General features: G+C 33.3%; 2 protein-coding genes and 1 long non-coding RNA gene across 8 annotated transcripts; 2 read left to right on the plus strand and 1 right to left on the minus strand.

Moving 5' to 3' along the window:
- Positions 1-76: 76 nt before the first annotated feature.
- Positions 77-10,874, plus strand: LOC127064478 (E3 ubiquitin-protein ligase ariadne-1). 6 transcript variants are annotated; one of them, XM_050995583.1, is made up of 8 exons: positions 77-426; positions 2,892-3,179; positions 3,262-3,435; positions 3,533-3,598; positions 3,675-3,890; positions 3,971-4,528; positions 4,621-4,847; positions 4,947-5,914. In XM_050995583.1, the coding sequence occupies exons 2-8, from the start codon at positions 2,970-2,972 to the stop codon at positions 5,041-5,043; spliced, it is 1,548 nt and encodes a 515-aa protein (XP_050851540.1). In that variant the 5' UTR covers positions 77-426; positions 2,892-2,969; the 3' UTR covers positions 5,044-5,914. The 6 variants fall into 6 exon arrangements, with proteins under 6 accessions (XP_050851540.1, XP_050851544.1, XP_050851545.1 ...); XM_050995587.1 differs by having other exon boundaries at positions 77-419; XM_050995588.1 differs by lacking the exon at positions 4,947-5,914 and adding an exon at positions 5,928-10,874 and having other exon boundaries at positions 82-426.
- Positions 10,875-11,029: 155 nt separating this feature from the next.
- Positions 11,030-15,624, minus strand: LOC127064484 (uncharacterized). Its single transcript, XM_050995596.1, has 3 exons — positions 14,858-15,624; positions 13,886-14,344; positions 11,030-13,390 (listed from the first exon to the last, which is right to left on the minus strand). Exons 1-3 carry the CDS (start codon positions 15,212-15,214, stop codon positions 13,271-13,273), a joined length of 936 nt encoding a protein of 311 aa, XP_050851553.1. The 5' UTR covers positions 15,215-15,624; the 3' UTR covers positions 11,030-13,270.
- Positions 15,625-15,790: 166 nt separating this feature from the next.
- On the plus strand, positions 15,791-17,874 carry LOC127064488 (uncharacterized). Its single transcript, XR_007781727.1, has 3 exons — positions 15,791-16,250; positions 16,359-16,506; positions 16,967-17,874. It is a non-coding gene; the product is annotated as an uncharacterized LOC127064488 (long non-coding RNA).
- Positions 17,875-20,330: the final 2,456 nt, after the last annotated feature.

The following is a 20,330-nucleotide window of genomic DNA, read 5'->3' on the forward strand; positions in this document are numbered from 1 at the left end:
GGAGGAGGAGGAGGAAGAAGAGGAGGAGGAGAAGAAGAAAGAAGAGAAAGAGGAAGAAGAAGAAGAGGAGGAGGAGGAGGAGGAGGAGGTGGAGGAGGACGAGTAATCGGAACGACGAAAAGGACAAAAGAGACAAAGGGAAAGACAAAGAAGAAGAGTAGTATAGTGTACAAGTGACAGCGAGTGAAAGAAAGAAAGAAAGAAAGAAACGCTTCGTTCGCTCGATACGAAAAGAAAAACTCGTCTTTCCTCGGCGTGCCTCCTCCGTATACGCACGTACACACACATCACATAGACATACACACATACACACACACACATACACAGAATACGCACACGCAGAAAATCACACACACAAGCGTTATGGACGTGACAGCAGTTGTCGAGCTATAAGCTCGTTTCTCCTTCCTTCCTTCATGGTAAATGGTGCGTTCCAGATCGACTTGTAGCCTGCTGCCCTTTTTTCTTTTCTCTTTCTCCCTCTCTCTCTCTCTCTCTCTTCTTCTCTCTTACTCTATCTCTCTATCTATCGCTATCTCTGTTTTATCCTTTCTCTATCTCTTTCTCTCTCTCTCTCTCTCTTTCTCTCTCTCTCTCTCTTTCTCCCCCCTCTCTCCCTCGTAGTTACCACTTCCGAGAGTGCGTCGAACACGACCGAGAAAGAACGAGTGCAATGGACGAGGGGCGCATATGTTTATATACCAATACGACAGCCGATAAGCACCGTTCTCGACGACGTGCATAACCGTTACGAGTATATAATATTTCCTTCGTTCGAAGTGTGACAAAGTGTTACGAGTTCTTTCATTAAAAAAGAAAGAAGAAAGGAAAAGAGAAAAGAAAAGCAAGAAAAAGTGCCTCAGAAATATGTCATTTTTTTCTTCGAGAAAGAAAAACATATATTCGATGAATTTCTCTTTCTTACGGGTTGTCGTCGTCTAATCGTCGTATCTGTGCTACCGTCTCGTAAAGTGACATCCACGACGTCTCGTGATATTTAGATCGTAATAACTTATTATTTTTATTAACATCATCGAAATGATAAACTAAACGAGATCGTATACAGTGTACAACTTTACCGATCGATCGTGGTTTATCGGCTTTTTCCGATTAATTTCACTCGTTCTTACTGCTTCGTTTCGTTTTATTATTATTATTATTGTTGTTGTTGTTGTTATTGTTATTATTTCCATGAAAAGCTTGGTTAGAAATTCTATCTAATTCCGATTCCTTCTTTTGGTTTAGTTTTTTTTTTTATAGGTTAACGCTGCCCCTCTCTCTCTCTCTCTCTCTCTCTCTCTCTCTCTCTCTCTCTCAAGGTCCTTTTTTTAGACTTGGTTTATATCATACAGTGATTATCATGAGTTGTATGTTCTAACACAGTGTAACCTACATATATTATATTTCATTTTGAAAACAACGAATCGAATTGCCATTGGTCAAATCCTTAAATTATTTCTTGTCGTGAGTGATATTTCATTATTGCTTTTGTAGAAAAGAATTATATTGAGTGATATATTTCTTTGCAGTGTATTTCAAGGTTACGAGACAATGATAATCAGTGTATCGATGTGAGATAAGATTCGTTGATAATATCATTAGATTGCGGTGTTCAACTTTTATTTTCATTTTCATTTATTTATTTATTTATTTACTTATTTCTTTTCTTTCACGCGCGCGAATAATGGTGAAGAATTATTTTTAATTTCTTTTCTCTTCGTGTTTCTTGTGTTTACTGTGATGTGAATTCTTCTTCTTTCTTTTTTTTTTCCTTTTTCTTTGCGACAATCAAATCGGGATTTAACTGTGTGTCTACCAATTAACTTGGTTTCTCTAAACTGCTTATATTTTGTTTTATTATATTTTATTTTCTCTGTTTCTTTTCTCTTGTCTTCTTTTTCTTTTTATATCGAAGTTTCAAAGACTTCGATGAATTTCAAAAAAAAATATCCTTGAGATTTTCGTCGTTAAAAAATAGATCGCTATTGGTGTTCACAAAAGGTTATTTATTTCGAGAACGATTCGTTCTCACACACATTCTCTCTCTCTCTCTCTCTCTCTCTCGTCTCTTTCTATCGTTCTTTTTCTCTCTCGCTTCCTATCTTTCTCTCTCTCTCTCTCTCTCTCTCTCTCTCTCTCTCTCGAGTCCACGAACGCTAGAAAATATCAATCTTCGGTAAACACTTATCGCTATTGGTCGAAATGCGTACGATGTCGAATCGTGATTGGTTGTTGAGATCTCGACCCATTCATCGTCTTTCCCGTGGCAGCAGTGTTCGGTGTATCAGCTGCCGGAGCAGAGCGCTTCGATGTTTTGGCAGCTGATTTTATTTTTCACTTCCCCTTATTATCGAAGCATTTTCAAATTTATTCGTTTAACCACGTTAAAGACAAAGTTCTACCTTCGTTTCGCGAGTGAATAATACAAAAGAAAATTTGTTAATAGTGAAATATATATAAAATCGCGTGAGATATGTCCGACGCTTTATTCGGGAAGTAGAAAATAATGACGTCATGTACTGAAACATAAGCTGTTTTTTCACCTTGTTCTCCGCAATCATTTCGCGGATACAGGTGTTATAAATTTCTGAAACATTGAATTTATTCGTTAGATCAAAAGTCTTTCTGTAGAACAAAGAAATAGGGACGTATGTATGTATATAGGGTATGAAGATTCATCTTCAAATTTGGATATAGTGAAAATTGTTACAGTCTTTCCAATCCAGTGATCTTACTCATTGCTTTTAGCTTTTTGTGTATTTTTATAGGAGTGATTGTAGGAATAGAAATTCTTCTTATCTTTATTAATTTTGTAATAACGCATACGCTACCGAAGCGTTTTCAAAACTTTGTCAATTCGATTTGTCAATTCGAAGATGTATGTTGTATAGGTGCAGTATATATTACGCAAGGTTAACACAGCAGTGTTGTAAACACTTGCTGGAACCACTTGCTGAATTTGTAAAAATATGGATTCCGAGGAGGAAACGCTCTATGACGATGTTGACTCTGGTAACGAGTCCAGCGGGGATGACGTGGATTTTGCTATGGAAATAGAATCCGGAAATCAACGCGAACGAGCTACCGACGTCGACGAATATCCATTTGAAGTTTTATCCACAGAAGAAATTGTACAACACATGGTTGATTCTATAAAAGAGGTCAACACTGTAGTTGAAGTACGTTTTATAGAATTTGATTAACTGATCAATTTATTGAATATTATTTAATGCGTGTGTCTAAATAAATCATTTTTTGTAGATACCTGCAACAACAACGCGTATTTTGCTAAATCATTTTAAGTGGGACAAAGAAAAATTAATGGAACGTTTTTATGATGGAGATCAGGAAAAATTATTTGCAGAAGCACGTGTCATTAATCCATTCAGAAAAGGTCCTGTGATAAATAGAAGTTGGTCCTCTCAAAGTTCCTTGGTAAACAAATAATTATATATAAATATTACTCTCATTGTAGTATAACGTAAAACGAGCAGAGACGTTATTAAGTTATTTATATATGTCCTTTTCACAGTCTAGAAGAACATCTGCAAATGGAACAGAAGAATGTGGAATTTGTTTTATGATTTTACCATCCTCTGTAAGTGTTATTGTATTGGCAGTAAATTTTTATTAAATATAATAAATAAATATATATATATATATATATTATCTAGATGATGACTGGTCTTGAATGTGGACATCGTTTTTGCACCGGATGCTGGGGTGAATATCTCACAACCAAAATAATGGAAGAAGGTGTCGGACAAACGATCGCATGTGCCGCTCATGCCTGTGACATTTTAGTTGATGATGCTAGTGTTATGCGACTTGTTAAAGACTCGAAAGTTAAATTGAAGTATCAGCACTTGATAACAAACAGTTTTGTTGAAGTAAGGAATCATATCTTTCTAAAAAATGTATCTAATTGATATCCTGAAAATAGTCATGATATATTTGATTTGTGTTATAGTGTAACAGGTTATTAAGGTGGTGTCCATCGCCAGATTGTAATAACGCTATCAAAGTTCAGTATGTTGAAGCAAGACCTGTTACATGCAAATGTGGTCACACATTTTGTTTTCATTGTGGTGGAGATTGGCATGATCCTGTAAAATGTCATTTGTTGCGTAAATGGATTAAAAAATGTGATGACGATTCTGAGACCTCTAATTGGATTGCAGCAAATACAAAAGAATGTCCCAAGTGTAATGTTACCATTGAGAAAGATGGTGGTTGCAATCATATGGTATGCAAAAATCAAAACTGTAAAGCTGACTTTTGTTGGGTATGCCTTGGTCCTTGGGAACCACATGGATCTAGCTGGTATAATTGTAATCGTTATGACGAAGAAGAAGCCAAAGCAGCGCGAGTTGCTCAAGATCAATCAAGGTCTGCCTTGCAACGCTATTTGTTTTATTGCAATAGGTATATGAATCACATGCAGTCCTTAAGGTTTGAGAGCAAGCTATATGCTAGTGTAAAAGAAAAAATGGAGGAAATGCAACAACATAATATGTCTTGGATCGAGGTATAATAAAATACTTTTAGAATCAATGTGATATTAGCTGACATTTTAGAATCAATATTTAGTTGACATTTATCATATGGTTTTATGTTCAGGTACAATTTTTAAAGAAAGCAGTTGATATTTTATGTTCCTGTAGACAAACTCTCATGTATACTTATGTATTTGCCTACTATCTGAGGAAAACCAACCAGTCTGTGATTTTTGAAGCCAACCAAAAGGATCTAGAGAGTGCTACAGAATGCCTCTCTGAATACCTCGAAAGAGATATTACGAGTGAGAACCTTGCCGATATTAAACAAAAGGTTCAGGATAAATATAGGTACATATATATATATATATATCTATATCTATATATAAATATACATATACATATATACAATTTATATTAATTAACAAAAAATAATTGTATTATATACAGAGTATTTTGTAATATGTGGGATCCACTTCGTCGGTGGACAGGAGACACTAAACCAATGAAAAAAAGTTCATGGATCTTTATATGTGAAGCCATTTGAAAACAATCATTTATACAACGCCCATTCTCAACATCGAAACACTTCAATCAACATTTTGAGCACTTCGTATATAACCAAAAGCAATTCATAATTATTATTAAAGTATAAACTGGTTTATTATTTGGAAAAAAAAAGACGAAATGGGCACATGTTTATGTGAACATTTTTCATTGTCTTTTGATATCTCCTATCCACTAATGAAGTGGTTCCCACACGTTATGGAATACCCTGTATATATTAGGTTAAAATATAAATAAGTTCGGTTGCAAGTATAAACATATTTTAATTCTAAGAATTAAGTTATAAATCATTGCAAATGCTCATAATTATGATTAACAAGAAGTCACTTGTAGCTGCAGTTTAAACCCTATACTACTGTCGTGTGTTTCGAACACCTTATTGAAGTTTCATATTTAATCCTTAAAATGGAGAACTTATAAAAGAGCATAAATTTGACGTATAACGACGTGAGAATTTAAATGAGGTAATTCAGCTGCAGACACGGCTCGAAAAATTTGTAGTATATACGACACCAGTGTAATAACGGAAAGAACAAAAGTGATTTGTAAAATTTCGTTCTGGGAGTTGGAGCTTAAAGGATAAGCTACGGTCTGAACGTAATTCGGATTTTGATGAGAAAACTTTACAAATATTGCTGGATGAAAACTACTCGCGCGTTTAATTACACAGGAGTTAGCAAATAGACTAGAATCATCGCATATGACCGTGTACGAGCACTTAAAAAAAACTTGGAAAGATTAGCAAGTTAGAAATTTGATTGGTGCTTGCTCACGCAACCGAACTTATTCGTTTCATACGATCGAACATATACACGTGTGTATATATAACATTGTTTAACTTGAATGTTTTTATTTTTTGTAAAGATATTGCGATAGTCGAAGAAAAGTACTTCTAGAACATGTGCACGAAGGTTATGAAAAGGAATGGTGGGATTACGTGGAATAAGGAGAAGAATGAAAATGCCCAGCTTTTCTTTTTTTTTGTCGTGAGATGTAAAGTAAAAAAAAAAGCCCTCTTCCTTCTCACCTCTGCCCCCAGCTGTGATAAATCAAGAAAGCTGAGAAAGAGAGAACAGACAGACAGAATGTAGTAGAGCATTGTTGGCAAAGTGATATGTACGTGTGTTACATACATTTGAAAACACAATTTTATCATCATCTGCGTGGCAACAATATCGTTATATATCATGAATTTCGAACTTATTAAAAATGTGAATTTTACCATCAACAACAACCACAACAACAACAACAACAACAACAACAAGAACGACAACAACAACAACAATTGATTGAATGTAACATAACTTCGTGATTGATTCGTGCTTGCTGTGTATACTGCACATGATTATTATACACCATTAGTTAATACGATAAATATGCCTCCGTTATGGCGTATTGTATTCTGATATTATTATTCAAGCGGACCTTAGATATGCACTCAGTTAAAATTTTTTCAACCGAAGGAGATTGGTAAAAGTGCATTATTATATTTATTATTATGTGATCCAGCAATGCATATACATTATACATATATTATTGCGAAAAGATGAATTTTTGTGCTTGTGAAATTTAGATGACGATGATTCTTTCTTCTCTTCGATATATCCTTTTGATGCTACGTATATTATATAATATCAGATAAATGAATCTTCGCAAGAGATAATTCTCTCTATATCATGTTTCTCCAATCAAGTATCATTGAATTGTTTCACGCAATTTAAACGTTTTAGGATTACAAATGAGAAAAGAAGAAGAAAAAGAAGATGACGACGAAGAAGAAGAAGAAGAAGAAGAAGAAGAAGAAGAAGAAAAAGAAAAAGAAGAAGAAGAAAGAAAAAAATAATATAGAAAACTCTAATTAAATTAAATTCTTTGGATATTACTCGTTTCAGAGTAATCGTTTGAGAAAAAGGGAGATAGAATGAAAGAAGTTTTTTCAAATTTTGATCATTCGGATCATCGAGAAGATATTGATACACGATGAAAGAGAGAGAGAGAGAGCGAGCGAGCGAGAGAGAGAGAGAGAGAGAGAGAGAGAGAGAGAGAGAGAGAGCGAGCGAGAGAGAGAGAGAGAGAGAGAGAGAGAGAGAGAGAGAGAGAGCGAGAGAGAGAGAGAGAGAGAGAAAGAGAGAGTTTTAGTCATTTTTCCTCTATTTCGGACAATGATACGTCCAGGCTACGATTGCCATTCTAAAGTTTAGCTCGAAATACAATAATCATATCGTCAGTGTTACGATTATGAGAGATATGTTATTTATTTATATATATATATATATATATATGTATGTATATTTATATATATATACATATAAATATATATATATACATATACATATATATACGTATATATGTACACACACATATATATGTATACATATAGAGATATCTATATGTATATATGTATATCTTATATTGTAGAATTTGCAAAATGGAATAAGGACAAAATAATAGTGTAAATCTTTGATGGTCTTTTCTGTTTTTTTTTCATTTTGTAAATTGAAAATAATTTTCTTCAACTTAGAAACACGAAAGTGATCGTTGTGAACAATAAATAGATATTTGAGAATAATAATAATTATTATTCAAACTGATAAACTCTCTTTACTTTTTCTGGCATTATGTGAGTAATAATATTGTCGAAAAAACGAAAATGAAATATATATATATATATATATACATATATATATACACACATATATATATATATGTATACATATGTAATAAAAAGAGTATTGATTTTACGTTACGAAAGAGAGATTCGCATAATCAAAAGGAAAAAGATACAAACCTCGTTTCGCTCGTCATATCATATTAACGACACAGAGAGAGAAAGAGAGAGAGAGAGAGTGTGTGTGTGTGTGTGAGAGAGAGAGAGAGAGAGAGAGAGAGTGCACGAGAGAGGAATTTATGAATAATAATAATAATAATGATAATGATAAAAAAATAATAGAAAATAAAAATAAATAAATAAAAAACGATTATAGGCTTTTTCGTGCCAAACTGAGTCTGAGATTATCTTATTTATTTTTCAAAATAATCTAATGTATTTTAATGTTTTTGAGTGATTATTTGAAAGACGATATGATTTGTTAAGAAACATTTTATTTTATTTCTTTCTGTTTTTTTTTTACTTTTTTTTCCAATTAACAATTTTATTTATCTAGATGGGAATACAATATATGCATGAATTTTATATATATATATATATATGTGTGTGTGTACATAAATTTTACAAATTGTATAATTGATTGATCGTAAGATTTGTTGTTCGTCTTTCAAAGAGATATCGGATCAAATGGCATTAGAATATATTGAAAGATTGAAACGAGATCGATTGGTAAATAACACAGTGTTTTTGTAATGCTTTGAAAAAAAAAAAAATGTCTTTAAAGTATTCCAATATCCAACATAATTGTCCATGGTAAAAGAACAGATTTGCTAAGTTTTCAAAAATGGGGCCAAGTTTTGAGCGTCTTTGTCGTAAAAAATAAAAAAAAGAAAAGTATCATGTCTTTTGCATATTGAATCGAACATAAAACACGAAGAAACAATTACACCGAGCTATAGAAAAACCGGACGTTGAAACATTCGAATGAATTGTTTTTGCTCGCTAAAAATGAAAAAAAAAAAAAGAAAAGGAAAAAGAAAAAGAAACATCAATCGACAATTAAAAAATCGCTGAATGAAACTACTCTGTAGCAATATCTCATCGCAGTAAATTAAAAAGAGATTTTATAACGCGTATGCTATATAGACGACTTTAGTCGCTTAATTTATTTTTCGCTTGCGTACAATGAACGACTTTGGTCGTTTAATAGGAGTCTCGTTACATTAGCTCCGTATTTATTTGCCCAGAACGTAATTAATGTTTTCAGGTAAAAGCTAATCCTTTAACTATATGCAAGAAAATGCAAGAAAAAAAAAGAAGTTAGTTCTTTGAAGGAAAAAAAAAAAAAAAAAAGAAAAAGAAGTTCTTAACTTCTTTTTCATCTATCTGTAATCTATTTTCTCAAAAGTGAATATTTAAAAAAAAAGCAAAATTAATCGAGATATTGTACTTACATAATAGCTAAAGTAATTAACACACTTTAAAAATTGAAAAATCTAGAAAGTATTCGGATTTACATGCTAATCGATTGGGCTTTTAAAAAACATTCTTAGTAACGACTCTGATCTCACTCCTAATAAGTATTAGAAAGAAATTTCATTCAATTCCTATTATAATAAATAATCTCGATAAAAGAAGATTTTTATATTAAAATATGGTTTGCACGAAAAACTTCATTACTTTTTCACGGATTGATAATAATTTTTTTATTTTAAATTTTATTGGTAGCGAATGCGTGTGTGAGTGAGTGCGTACGTACGTGCGTATGTGTGTGTGTATTTGTGTGTGTGTGTGTGTGTTAAGGTAAAACTTTTGTTTTGTTCACGATGACAAATGAGCTCTCTCTTCACAGTGCTTATGTGCTCTATAATGCTAATTATATATTATATAATACTTGGATAAATTAATATACAAGAGAAACAAAACAAACGTACATAGATACTACTGTACATGCAGCATATAACACGTATAATTTATTGGATAATTTATATACAAGAGACGAAACAAATACACGTAGACGTACAGATACACAGAGAGAAAACTTGCAATGATTTTATCTAAATATCTTTGTCGATATAAATTGTGTAAAGCCAAACATATTTTTGACAGAAAGAAACAAAGAAAGAAAGAAAGAAGATGAAGTATAATCTTGAATAACTGATGAAAAAAAAAAATAAATAAATAAAAGGAGAAGCACCTTGGAATACTTATTGTCTATCTAATATATTAGATAATATTTGTGTATGTAATACTGACGATATGTTGCGATCATCGTTAGTCAAATATTTGAAAGTTAAGGAACGTGTGATTCAATGATCACTTATTGTCGATATATAGTAATAATAATAATAATAATAACATCAACAACAACAACAATAATGAATGAATGAATGAATGAATGAATGAATGAATTAATTAATAATATTAATAATCAGGGGAAATGCGAAAAGAGAGTAGTTCCAAATTGTACAGTTACATATATATAGTTATACTCACGTATAAATGCATAAACATAACATACATCCTTATATGTAGTTATAATGTCAATAATTAGCAGAATTAAATTAAAGTAGAAACTTTTGAAGATTTATAAAAAAAAAAAAAAAAAAAAAAAGAAAAAAGAAAAAAGAAGAAAAAATAAATAAATAAAAGGAACAAACAACAAAATAGGAAGGAAAAAAAGATTGTTGATTCTTGCTATAATGCATGTTAAAAAACGGAGAGAGAGAGAGAGAGAGATAGAGAGAGAAAATAAAAAAGAAAAAAAGGACAAAAAAATAATGATAGAATGATTCAATTGTTTTCTGTACAGTCATGAAATTTAATTAGAACTAAGGTAATAATTAATCATTACGTAAATTAACGATTATTTCATAGTACGTGGTTTTTTATATTCTACGATTTATTCTCCACATTTATGTGTGTTACACACATCCGCGAATATTACTTCCTTCTAGTCTGGCTTAATGTAAAGACAGAGAGAGAGAGAGAGAGAGAGAGAAAGAGAGAAAGAATGAAAGAGTGTGTGAGAGAGATACTTCAAATGTAAAGAACGATTTAATATTTAAAATGCTTGATATAACACATTTTCCAAATCATGCACCAACAACACATGAAAAACATTTTAATTTGGACTCGATCCTTCGAGATAAAATTTATAAAGAAAAAAAAAAAAATATATGTAAGAAAGATAAGAAGATAAACGTGTCTCATATATTCTCGAGATAGAAATATTCGAGAGAGAAAATTGAATAAATGACGAATGATTAGAGTAATTAGAACTGTATTAAAAAAGGAAAATTATTCCTAAAATTTATGTAAAAAGAGAGAGAGAGAGAGAGAGAGAGAGTCTTCTACGTTTTAAGAACTTTACTAAATGATTATTTCAATGACGAATTAATCATTATTAAATGATATAAATAATCATTTATAAATCAGATATCTTAACTACTTACAACCATTTTAACGTTTACTACAGATGATAAAAATGATTGAAAGAAGAAAAAGAATAAGATAATAAACTAAGAGAAAAAACAATCGATAGAAGATAAAATAACGTAGAAAAGTTGCGATCACTTTTGGAAGTTTCATTTATTATGTGTAATCTATAATTATTATTAATATGTCCTAATTAATTTTAATACCCTGTCCTCGAAAAAAGAAAAAAAAAAGAATTAGAAACGAATCCAATGTTTAATCTAATTCTCTCGCAGGAGAGAATAGTATGAGCTGATTGGACGCTCAAAGTTCGGGAAAAAGAAAATTTACAATAATAATTGTCGTTGCTATGTATTGATTGTTGTTACAAAACGAAGTGAAAATTTTCATTCTATTTCTTAAATCTTATTTTTTATTTATTTAGTTTTTCGTCAGCATTAAATCGATCGTATTGTATGGTATCGTATATATATATATACACTTATATATATACATATACATAAATATAATATATAGTATATATATATTTCTTTTAATTTTTTTCCGAAATAAGTAGTCTAGTAGAGAAAACGTAGATCGTTGGTTCTTATTTTTTAAATATGGCGAACGAAATAATCGGGGACAAAACAAGAACAAAAGAAAAGAAAAAGGATAAACGATTCATTTATTTATTTATTTATTAATTTTTTAATTTTTTATTTCATAAAAAAACTTTATTATCACCGAATAATTATCGTACATAACTTTTCGTTTTCGTGCGAGAGCGCGTTGTAAACAATCGACGTACATATATATAGAATTCGAAATACATATATATATATATATATAAAAAATGCGGTATACATTTTGCGGCCACCATTTTTTCTAGAAAAGACAACAAAAAAGGAAAAAAAAAAATATCCAGAAGCCTCTTTTTCTCATGCAAGAGAGAAGAGAACTAAATAATAATAATAATAATAATAATAATAATAATAATAACAACAATAACAATAATAATAATAATAAAATAAACGAACAAAACAATAATGAAAAAAAAAAAACAAAATAAAGAGTGTGCCGCGATCATTCTTTTTTTTTTATTTAATCGACCTTGCATCATCATTTTTATCATCATCATTATTATTATTATTATTTCATAGAATTTGTTATTTAATATATTTTCTACCTAAAATAAATTAGAGAAATAAATACAAATAGTTTGCTTCTACCTAAATTCAGTGTAATTTTGAGATTCTATGTTTGATCGTAAGAGATTCGAAATTCGAATTTTGCAATTAGGAGAAGAGGAACAGGGGAGGAAGGAAGGAAGGAAGGGAGGAAGAGGAAAGATGGACTCCATTATTGGCTAACGATACGTGATAACTAAAGAGCGGGAAAATTAAAACTTTCTTCGGAATAAAAGGAAAAATTAAAAATAAAGATGGAGGAAAGAGGAAGGAAAATAAAAAATCAACTAAAAACGTCAACTAAGTTGGTGTGTGTGCCTGCGTGCTGGTGTCTGTGTGCCTGTGTTTGTACGTGTACGATTCGTTAGAAAAAAGAAAAAAAAGAAAAAGCAATAGATTCACTTATCAAAGAGAAACGGAGAAATTCTACGCGTTCTCTTCTTCGTCTTCGGTCTTCTCTCTCACTTATATCATCAAGTTTCTCGAATAGATTAAATTACAAAAAAAGAAAAAAATGGAGAAAGACAAGAATTGGCAGTGATATGAAAGTCTTTTTGATTGATTTACGTTCGATTCGTTTTCGTTGAATCAATTGCACGAGGATAACGTTGGAACGCAACGACAAATTTGTGCTTTTGCTGTGTGGTGTGAGTTGTTGCGTAGTAATAGTAATAGTGTGGTGGTGATGGTGATGGTGTAGTAATAGTAGTAGAAATAGTAGTAGTAGTAGAGTAGTAGTGGTAGTGGTGGTAGTAGTAGTAGTAGTAGTAAAGTAGTAGTAGTAGTAGTAGTAGTAATAGTAATAGTAGTAGTAGTAGTAATAGTAGTGAAGTAGTAGTAGTAGTAGCGTCACGCTCGTTTCGTTGGGTTGCGTCCTAAGCGCGGGAAAAAAGAACACGTTCGAATATCCTTTTGATCGCGTTCTCGTAGAAGATAAGTACGCAAAAGGGTTTCGACCGGAACGTACCCTGGTTTAAACGACTTGCGATATTGTATCAGGAAGTTACGGTTAATATGGTGGTCACTAAGCCGAGGGTTGCACCTGTCATTAGAAGACTTCTCCAGACTGCTCCGCTAACTTCTTCGGCGACTGGATATTCCACGCAAAGTTGTTCCTAAAAGAGCATCGTTGAACAAGTAGAAGAAAAGAAAGAAAAAGCAAAAAATTACAATTACAACAGGTATTTACGAGATTATTCATATATATTTGAATGAATAATGAATGAACATAGAAATGAATAACGAGACAAAAGTTGCTAGATAGGTTAAAACTTGTTAGACTTGTAATTGATAAATTACAACCCGAAAGAAGAAAGAAAAAGATTATAACCTAACGAGCCTCGAAATAAATTAATTGATTATTAAAATAATAATAAAAAAAAAAAACTTCTGGCTCATCCTTTGCACGATGGTATAATACGTTAAAATTTTCTTTTGAAAATTCGTAATAAAAATAATTATCGGAAAGAAAAAGGAAGGAGAACAAAAGAATTAAATGAAGTAGTAAAAAGATGAAGAGAAAAAAAAGAATGAAACAGAGATAGAATTTGACTCTCGTATTACGTGATGTATGAGTCACGTGACCGATAGGGGATGCATTTAAAACTCACCCATCCGTATCCCTTGATGTAGTGAGCTATTTCTTCGCCGATATAACGTGAGACGTACAAAGGTAATTTCTTTTTCAATGCGTGCATTCTCCTATCCCTTGCCCATAGTGCTAATCTCCCCATAAAAGCGTACAAACAAACGATTCTCGCCCACGTAACGCCACCGCGAAGGAACAATTCGTCGGCGACACCGACGAAAGCTTCGTAAGCGGTATCAGGGACAACGTTTAAACGGTTGACCATACTTGTGAAGAGTATACTGTGCTTGTTCAGCATCCGGTATACGTTATGCCGCATGCTGCGAGATACCGGATCTCTTGATATTAGATAAATGTCTTCCTTCAAGAGATAACGTATCACGTCGTTTGCCAAACATTCGGCAGTAAATTCAATCGAGTTCTCACAGAGTTTGTATCGAGGGGGTGGTGCCAATTGTGGGAAGAGATGTTGCAAGCGTATCTGGAAAAGGCAAAAGTAAATGAAAAAAAAAAAATGAGAAATAACAACAACAACAACAACAGAACGAACTTGTCAATTTCACTCTTTGACATTACGTTCAATATCATCTTACAAATAAACTTTCGAATAATTTTGAAAAAAGAGCTCATGCCCACATATGTATGTATGTATGTATGTATGTATGTATGTATGTAGTCCGTTCATATAAGCGCTTTCTCTCGTATTCCCTTTTCCCTTCCCCTTCCCTCTCTTCTCTTCTCTTCCATTCTCTTCTCTTTCTCACTCGAGTGACCGCGAAATGTACTGACTCGAGGTCACGAGTATCGCCTATCGATTCTGTCCCTCGACAAAGGGAGACTAAACTAGGAAAGGGAAAGAGAAAGAAAAAAGCTAGGGGTTGGAAAGTACAGATACATACATATATACACACATATATATATATATAAAATATAAAACACATAAGTATATATATATATATATATATATATATATATGTACATGTATATACATTACCTGGCAGATTTCGATAAAAGACATAGCACTGGTAGCGGTCCGGATGGCATATCTGTATACTATCCCTCCTCCACCACTATCTCCTCCTTCTCCACCACCATCCTCTTCATCAGCTTCCTCATCAAGTTCTTCCTCGTCTTCGTCGGAGACAGTGGCGGCGGCGGAGGCGGCGGAGGCGGCGGCGGCGGCGCTGCAGGCTCGCTTGCTCGGTGAATTCCTGTTACCGGGTGGATCGCATTCCAGAATGCCGCCCACTCTGGAATGCGGTTCTCCCCGCGCTAACGCACCCCTTCCCTCTTCTCCCTCTTCTGCGAAGATCTCATTGTTCGTTTTCGGCGCTCCGTCGTCGCCGGCCATTCTTGCGTCTTTTCTCTCTTTATTTCTTTCTTTCTCTTCGACGTAAAATTCTCTCTCTCTCTCTCTCTCTGTCTTTCTCTCACTCTCTTACTATCTCCTTCTCTTTCTCTATATTTTTCTCTTTCTCTCTTCAACTCTCACGCGCGAATATCTCTCACAATACGTCTCCTATCTCCTTCCGTCGAACGTTAATTCTTCCTCTCATAAAAACATTGCAACTTTAAACGACGATTCCCATCCACTCCACTCGAGAGAAACGTAATTTTGCACGCAATATTAAGCGCACAACGAATAACTTGAAATCTTCCTTTTCGTCTTCCTCGTTGCCGTCGTCGTCCTCGTCCTCGTCCTCGTCCTCGTCCTCGTCGTCTTCGTCGTCGTCGTCGTCGTCGTCCGCCGGCCGACGAAGCGCTCTCTACGTTCCCGCGGCCATTTCCGAAGCCAGTGCAGCCGCTTAACCCCCACTATCTATCCTCCGTGCCGCTTCCTATCGACCAATCACAATACTCCTTGTACTAGCAGCGCCGCCGTCGCACTCACTCACACTAATCCCTTCTCAGAGCTCTATGGATCATTCAACATTTCTCCCCACCACTAGCACCCCTCGCCGTATTCGGCACGCGAGAGTCGTGGCGCCACCTCTCCCCTCTTCACTCCTCCCGCGACTCTCGTCGCGTACACACGTGCGTCCTATACCTCTCGCTCTTTCTCTCTTTCTCTCGATGTATATCTGTTCTCTTTCGTGGCGGGGTACTTTTCTCTGTGTTAGTACACGTGTCTGACTCTCTCTTACTCTTTACTCATATATATTGTGAGTATATCCTTGTGTTATATATATATATATATGTATGTATGTATGGAGCTATACACCCCGCCGACAGAGAGACAGGATACTGTGAGAATGGAATTTTCGAAGAGATCGCAGAGACGTTCTCTACCTACTCGTCGTTCCTTCCCCTCTATTTCTATACTCTTCATTGTATTCTCCTTGCTAACGGGATATAACGAGGGGAATGTTAACGCGTTCACTGCCATGGTAATTTTCTTTTTTTCATCGTGCAAATTTGTATTTCTTTTTAATTGTCCTTTTTTTATTGTATTTCTTTCCTCTAATTTAATCTTCTTCTTCTTTTTTTTTTTTCAGGACAACGATGCGAACGACATATACTTTAGCACGATTTTTCCAACGTTACAATGATACTTATAATTATTTTATATATGTATACACGTGCGTTCGAACGATCACAAAATTTTTTCGACAGGATATGAAACAGAAAAGACCTTTTGTGATGGTAAGATTTCCGTTTAAGGAAAGTTGCGCAACCATATCAGCTCGTTTAGGAAATGCTCGATCTTTGACTTTATCCGGTATATAAACATATATACGTACATACATACGTACAGACGTGTATAAAGCAGTGTTTATAAAAGTCGAGAGAACGTGTTTCTTTCTTCGGTGAAAGTCACTACAAGATCATTACATCGAATTTCAAGATTTGGATAAACTCTTCTTTTCCTTCTTTTTTTTTTATTTTAATTTCCTTATCACAGCATCATTCTTTCATAGGGAAAAAATTACGCTGTGTTTAATTACGCGATCGTGTTTATTTGATTATCGTTAGAATTAGAGACAGAAAGAGTTTATAGCATCACTTTTTTTCTATGATGGAATTATTATATTATACTGAGAAACTGGTCGATGTTCTCGCTCATGCTGGATCACAGTCTTGGTTATATACTCGATTCTTGCAGTGCCGCTTGGTGCAACCTTCAAAGGCCACCGGAGAACGCGTCGATGAATGAAGTAGGAAAGTTGCGGAGTGCCGCGTTCACAGACCGGATATACGTATACTAGGTGGCCGAGAATACGCGTCTCGTCGAACCAGTTTTAACTTTGCCAACGTCATCTCCGTCTCGAATGTGATTATATCCTGAGATCGATATCTCCTGCTTACATCATTCTCATGTACGAAAGTTAAACTGTTGCCTTTGGTTTGTTCTTTCCTTTCTTGTCTATTTTTCTCTTTTTTCGAATCGTTGTTGTTCTATTTCGCGATGCCCTTTAAGTAAGCATGTAAACATATCCTTAAATATCTATAAATCAAAATATATTCGTCTGTACAAAAATGATCAGTAAATTATTTAGAAACATTATTATTCTACGTAATATTACAATTCGATATTTTATTATCTATTTTCTAATTTATTATAAAGAATATAAAGATTCAAAAACAGAAGTTTCATTAGATAATGAAAAAGTTCATTTGTAATAGATAATTATAAATATTCGAATTTTTGATCTCAAAGTTGAAAGTTTCTCCGCATTGGCACGCACAGCATACATCCATACGTTCTATCTAACTCTACATAGATTATCATAGATCATCTAAGCTACTAAGCGCGGGTCATAGCGAGGCGTACTTTACCGGTCGAGGGTCAAATATTACGATCGTATTGATCCTCGTATAATATTTACCGAATACAAATATTTCTATATATCTATGAAACTTTAGTTTAACTTTTGAAATTATATTTCATATACATAGTCAAGAAAAAATTTAATTTAAACGTTTACTTGTAATACAAGAATTTGATTTTATAACACCGATCAAACGAACGAACAAATAAACAAAAAAAGAAAGAAGAAAGTAACCTTGAAAAGTGAGAATCGTTTCAAAAGATTCTCTTTGTATATATATATATATATATATATATATATATATATATATATATATATTTAGTATATAATATATACTTATTTATATAATACATAACTATTTTAATTCTATAGATTTTTTTTCGATCATCTGCAACAATCAATTATTCGATAAAATAGAACGATAGTCCTTAGTTTACAAAAACAAGAGTACATAACATGGCCCATTGTTTTTAAAAAGAAAATTTCAAAAATCTCCACGCGTTAAAGATAACAACGATAGCATATATGTAATCATTTGATATTGTTTAGAACAATATGTTATACATGCATATTTATAAATTTATACAATGCACAAATTGAATTGCAATACAATTTGAAATATTACAAAAGAAAAAAATGGATAACCGCGGACACATTTTTGGTACATTAAAGAAAAACTTCAATCGTCATTCGATGATCCATTAAAGATATTATTAAAAAGCGATTTCTGTGAGTATGTAGATATATAAAAATTATAGAAGACGTAACAAAAATGACGGATTAATGATCATTGATTAAAATTTATCGTAGTAAGATCACCGAGTACGCTGAGATACATTTAGACGCTGTGTAAACCCGTAGAACTTGTCTCACCGTGTATGAATGCCCCAGGCCATAGCGTTTCTCAATGAACCTCTCTCTCTCTCTCTCTCTCTCTCTCTCTCTCTCTCTCTCTCTCTATCCTCTCTCTCTCTCTCTCCCTTTCTCAACTCGAGAGCATGCAACGACTACAGCCGATGAAATTCCTGAGTTCTCTCGTGGTATGCCAACGATTTTCTTGCTTACTATGCTCATTTCCAAAATGTTTTCTACTTCTTTTTTCTTTTCTTTCTTTCTTTCTTTCTTTTCTTTTATCATAGATTTTAAGGTTAATGAAATTAATAAAAAAAAGAAATAAAGAAGAAACTTAAATCACATATGTACATACATACATACTACGTATTACTTAGGTAACTTCGTAACATCGACGATCTCATTGCGATTCCTCTAAAATATAGCACGCAGGTGCAGCTTTGCAATGATTGCACGATTAAAGGCACCCAATGATGTATCTCTCTCTCTCTCTCTCTCTCTCTCTCTCTCTCTCTCTCTCTCTATCTATCTATCTATCTCTCCTTCTCTCTCTTTTCTTACCTTTCTATACTAAACTCGGAGAGACGTACAAACCGAGATATATTAGAACACCGTAACCGGACATGGATAAATTGGCGATCTGACTCACGTGTAGATGACATCTAATTGGGTCATTATCTCACTGTCGTCGTTGCTTCTTAAAGCACGTTCGACTATCGCACGAGGGGAGAATCCGACATTATTCGATCCTTCGAGATCATTGGATTGATCTTTTTTTTCCTTTTATCTTTTCTTCTTTTCTTTTTTTATTAATCTATATATATATATATATATATATATATATATATATATGTCAAGCTAGTGGAGACGAACGAATAATTTTGATTTTTTCTCTTTCGAATTTTTCATTTTCTTTCTTTCTTTTTTTTACGAACTTTATTACTCCTTCGATACATTCTATTTTTGCTTTCTCTTTTTCCTCGATAATATCGGAAAAGCGATAATTTATTTTTGCATTTATTTTCGTCGATGTGAATTAGAGATATAACACTATTTCGGAGAAATATATTTGCTGATTCGAAATTTTTAGATCGCAGATCTATCATCTCATTTTGCGTTAACATTTTTTTCTTCTCTATTTATATAATACTGTCAAAATTTCAATGTATCATACCGTCGATAAAAATGATAGATATGAAGGTATATAATAAACGGATATATTTATTAAACTTTTTCAAATCAGATCTCGTATCGTATGTTCTTCGGAACTCGGCGATCTTTTTTTTTATTTTTTCGAGTAATATTTCCAAGATGATAATATATCGTCGATACAAATTATGATTATAAAAGTGACAAGTTCGTTCATTCAAATGATATTTTTACAAAAGAGAAGCTAACATTATTTTTATTTAATTCTTTTTTTTTTTCGTACACGATAGAAAGATTATTATTTTATTTCTTTTTCTTCATTTTTCTTCTCTCACTTTATTTAGATTTATAAACGATGTTATTAGGACGATATATCGATAAAGTTTATCATCGTATCCTATTGTTTCTCTCGAGCAAAATGGACCGTGGGAAATTTGAACGAGAGAGAATCGGTCGAGCGCAATATTTCAGGGGAACTCGTGTGGCCACCCGTGGTCTGGGTAGCTTTTCTTACCGTCATTCATGATACTATGGTACGGCAATAGGATGATTGCCCTGACGGTCGCTCCAACTAAAGTGGATAAAGTCTTCTACAGTAATTTCAGTTGAACAGGGCGCAGAGGTACCGAGGTTTAGCCCTTTACTCTCCCTCCATCCCTCCCTCCCTTCCCCATAATCTTCCTCACCCTTCCTTTT

This window comes from Vespula vulgaris, chromosome 6 (assembly GCF_905475345.1).
Source record: "Vespula vulgaris chromosome 6, iyVesVulg1.1, whole genome shotgun sequence".
Taxonomy (NCBI): Eukaryota; Metazoa; Arthropoda; class Insecta; order Hymenoptera; family Vespidae; genus Vespula; species Vespula vulgaris.

What these genes read in the sequence shown, in the direction of transcription:
- LOC127064478 (XM_050995583.1), top strand. Translation starts at nt 2,970, where the DNA reads ATGGATTCCGAGGAGGAAACGCTCTATGACGATGTTGACTCTGGTAAC. An exon ending in GGTCCTCTCAAAGTTCCTTG is followed by an intron (nt 3,436 to 3,532) that starts GTAAACAAATAA and finishes TCCTTTTCACAG; the next exon opens with TCTAGAAGAACATCTGCAAA. An exon ending in ATAATATGTCTTGGATCGAG is followed by an intron (nt 4,529 to 4,620) that starts GTATAATAAAAT and finishes TTTTATGTTCAG; the next exon opens with GTACAATTTTTAAAGAAAGC.
- LOC127064484 (XM_050995596.1), bottom strand. Translation starts at nt 15,214, where the DNA reads ATGGCCGGCGACGACGGAGCGCCGAAAACGAACAATGAGATCTTCGCA. An exon ending in CTTTTATCGAAATCTGCCAG is followed by an intron (nt 14,345 to 14,857) that starts GTAATGTATATA and finishes TGCCTTTTCCAG; the next exon opens with ATACGCTTGCAACATCTCTT. An exon ending in ACATCAAGGGATACGGATGG is followed by an intron (nt 13,391 to 13,885) that starts GTGAGTTTTAAA and finishes ATGCTCTTTTAG; the next exon opens with GAACAACTTTGCGTGGAATA.